Below are 2,500 nucleotides of genomic sequence, written 5' to 3' on the forward strand. Positions count from 1 at the left end.
GGAAGGCCTCTTATATGCATGTTTAGGTTCTAGGGTTCTGCATCTACTGGACTGGTCAAGTATTTAAGGCAGTGTGTTCTGGCCACAGCTTAGACAGCTGTGGGTGGAATGCAGAATGAAAGATATTAATGTATTCAGTACTGTAAACATTACCAAGTATTTATAACTGACATTTCACACCAGCTAGTACTAGCTACTAGTATAAATCAGTGTCGCCCATGAATCCTTCCACCAGTGCTCTCAGCCACCAGAAACATTAGCATCGTGTTTATGATGTGTGTATATATATATATATATATATATATATATATATATATATATATATATACACATACATATATATTCCAGCTCTGTGTTGGTCTCCACCAACCCCAGAGTGAAACACGTGGCTATGTAGCTGCTAAGTGCTCCACAGTGTGCACTGGGTTTCATGCTGAAAACAGCTGCTTGCTAACTCTCCGTTATGGTCTTGAGATGATTCATCAAAAGGCTGAGACTGATTGGATATTCTTCAGATACATTATAGTTATTGCAACAGTTATGAATTGCTTTGTGTAAATACTGTTTTATATATCAACTCATTGCAGTGTAGCTGCTGTCAAGGGTTATGCCTCAAATGTGTGGTGGTAAAGATGAGTTGATGTTGAACATCATCTCTGTGAAGATATGGAGGAGTAATATCTACCTGAGCAGAGGATGAAGTGTGTTTTGTAATTTACCATTTAGTGCACATTAGTGCATATTAGTGCATGTGAGTGCATGTGAGCGTGCAGTTAAATACTGTTAGCTCTGTCAGCACTGTAGGTTGCACTGTTAGCACCGTTAGCTGCTAGCCGTCACCATGTTGAGAGCCGTGTGGAGGCAATAGAAATGCTCTGAATTTAGAATTTAGCAGCTTTAATGTCAAAAGATATTTGTAATCCATCTGGATCTGTTTGAGCTTCTCCTGTGCTCTGAAGCTGAGAGAAGCAGAAACATCTGATCAGGTCCAGGCTTCATAGCTGGAGGATAATGTTTTCCTCTCTCTCAGGTCACCAGCAGAGTCCAGGAGGCAGCGCCGCTGGACATAATGTGACTCTTTGCACTCTACTGACCCTCATTAACAATAGTCTGCTGTTGTAAATGAGGGAGTCAGTAGAGTGTTTATTCCTGAGGTGTGGAACTCATCATTCTTGTCAGAACCTTTAACAGTTCCGGCCTACAAAAACAGCAAAAGAGCAAAGAAAAGCTCTCTTTTAGTGATGCGTAAATACATAAAGCATTTCTTTTTCTAGATGGAGCCTGACACTCCGTTCACTGAGATGTGAATGATATGGTCCTGTGAAACTCATAACACACGCTGAAAAATATGGGGCCTTTTATTACTGTGCTAATTCTGGACAAGACACATGATATTTCATAAGTCTTCATCATGTGCTTTGTGAACAATCTGTATTTCAGCAGCAGCAGCTCTCCAGTCCTGTACAAGAAGCAGGCGTCAACATACAGTCTATGCACAGCATACTTCATCCATAGTACACTCACTGTTAGCCACTTCATCTTCCTGTGTCTCTGTGTCTCATCCAGGTGGACCTGTGCTCTCCAGTCAACAATGAGACCTACCAAGAACGACTGCTCCGCCTAGAAGGAGACAAGGAGTCTCTGGTGCTACAGGTCAGTGCTGTGCCTGTCTACCACAACCAACACCTTCCACCAGGTGGTCCAGTTAGGAGAATGTCCGGTCTGTAACCGTGAAAACACCGGTTAGATTCCAGTTGGGACCATCTGCTGCATGTCTCCCCCCCACTTCGTTTTCTGTCAGTCTGCCAGAACACATCTGTCTGCATCTGCATTGGAGTCAGTGGGACTTCAGTGGGCCTCCCACAATCAAAGAGCATCATAATTGTAATTCTAGTTCAGTTGTTTTTATTGAGACGTGATTATTTGAAGTAAGTGAGGGAGTGATGCCACGGAGGAAACATCTTAGTTCCTAGTCTGTAATCCTAGAACACGACTAGACCTTTCATAACAAACATGTCCAGACACCTTCACAGCGTCTGAGCGTGTGTTTACTGACGGCTTTTACAGGAACCATCAACATCAGTGCTCCGCGGTGGAGCAGAAGATTACACGTGTCTGCTCTGTGTGATGTCAGCAGCCTCTCACTGCTCTGACATCACTTTAACAGCTGTGGTTGTCACTGGTCCAATGCTTCAGGTGTCATCCTGGGTGAGAACCTTGGGGATGTGCTGGAGGTTTTTAGTTGGTAGCTTCAAGTGTCAGAATTGTGTGCATAGGTTCATTTTTGTGTATAAAATGGAGAAAAACTGTAATATAGCCTTTTTTTTCCCCAGAATGTCACCCAGTTTGAAATACTGCTAAATATATAAATACTGCAATACTTCCTTGGGTGACTTTACAGACATGTACTGAAATGACGGCCCTCTGCTCACCTGGCTGTGTGTTCTACTCTGTCTCAGGTCATGTGACTGGATCTTTTTTAACGCACCACCCTCCCTGG

General features: G+C 43.1%; 1 protein-coding gene across 10 annotated transcripts in view; it reads left to right on the forward strand.

The window, feature by feature from the left end:
- Nucleotides 1-2,500, forward strand: part of ppfibp2b (PPFIA binding protein 2b) — a 73,729-nt gene that overhangs the window by 35,051 nt on the left and 36,178 nt on the right. For all 10 annotated transcript variants that reach the window (XM_068723890.1, XM_068723893.1, XM_068723891.1 and 7 more), the window contains one exon: nt 1,567-1,653. In XM_068723890.1, the coding sequence (XP_068579991.1) occupies nt 1,567-1,653 (87 nt within the window). The remainder of the gene's footprint in view (nt 1-1,566; nt 1,654-2,500) is intronic.

This window comes from Cebidichthys violaceus, unplaced genomic scaffold (genome assembly GCF_023349555.1).
Source record: "Cebidichthys violaceus isolate CVI_PGR_0920_01 unplaced genomic scaffold, fCebVio1.0.p SCAF_3, whole genome shotgun sequence".
Classification (NCBI taxonomy): domain Eukaryota; kingdom Metazoa; phylum Chordata; class Actinopteri; order Perciformes; family Stichaeidae; genus Cebidichthys; species Cebidichthys violaceus.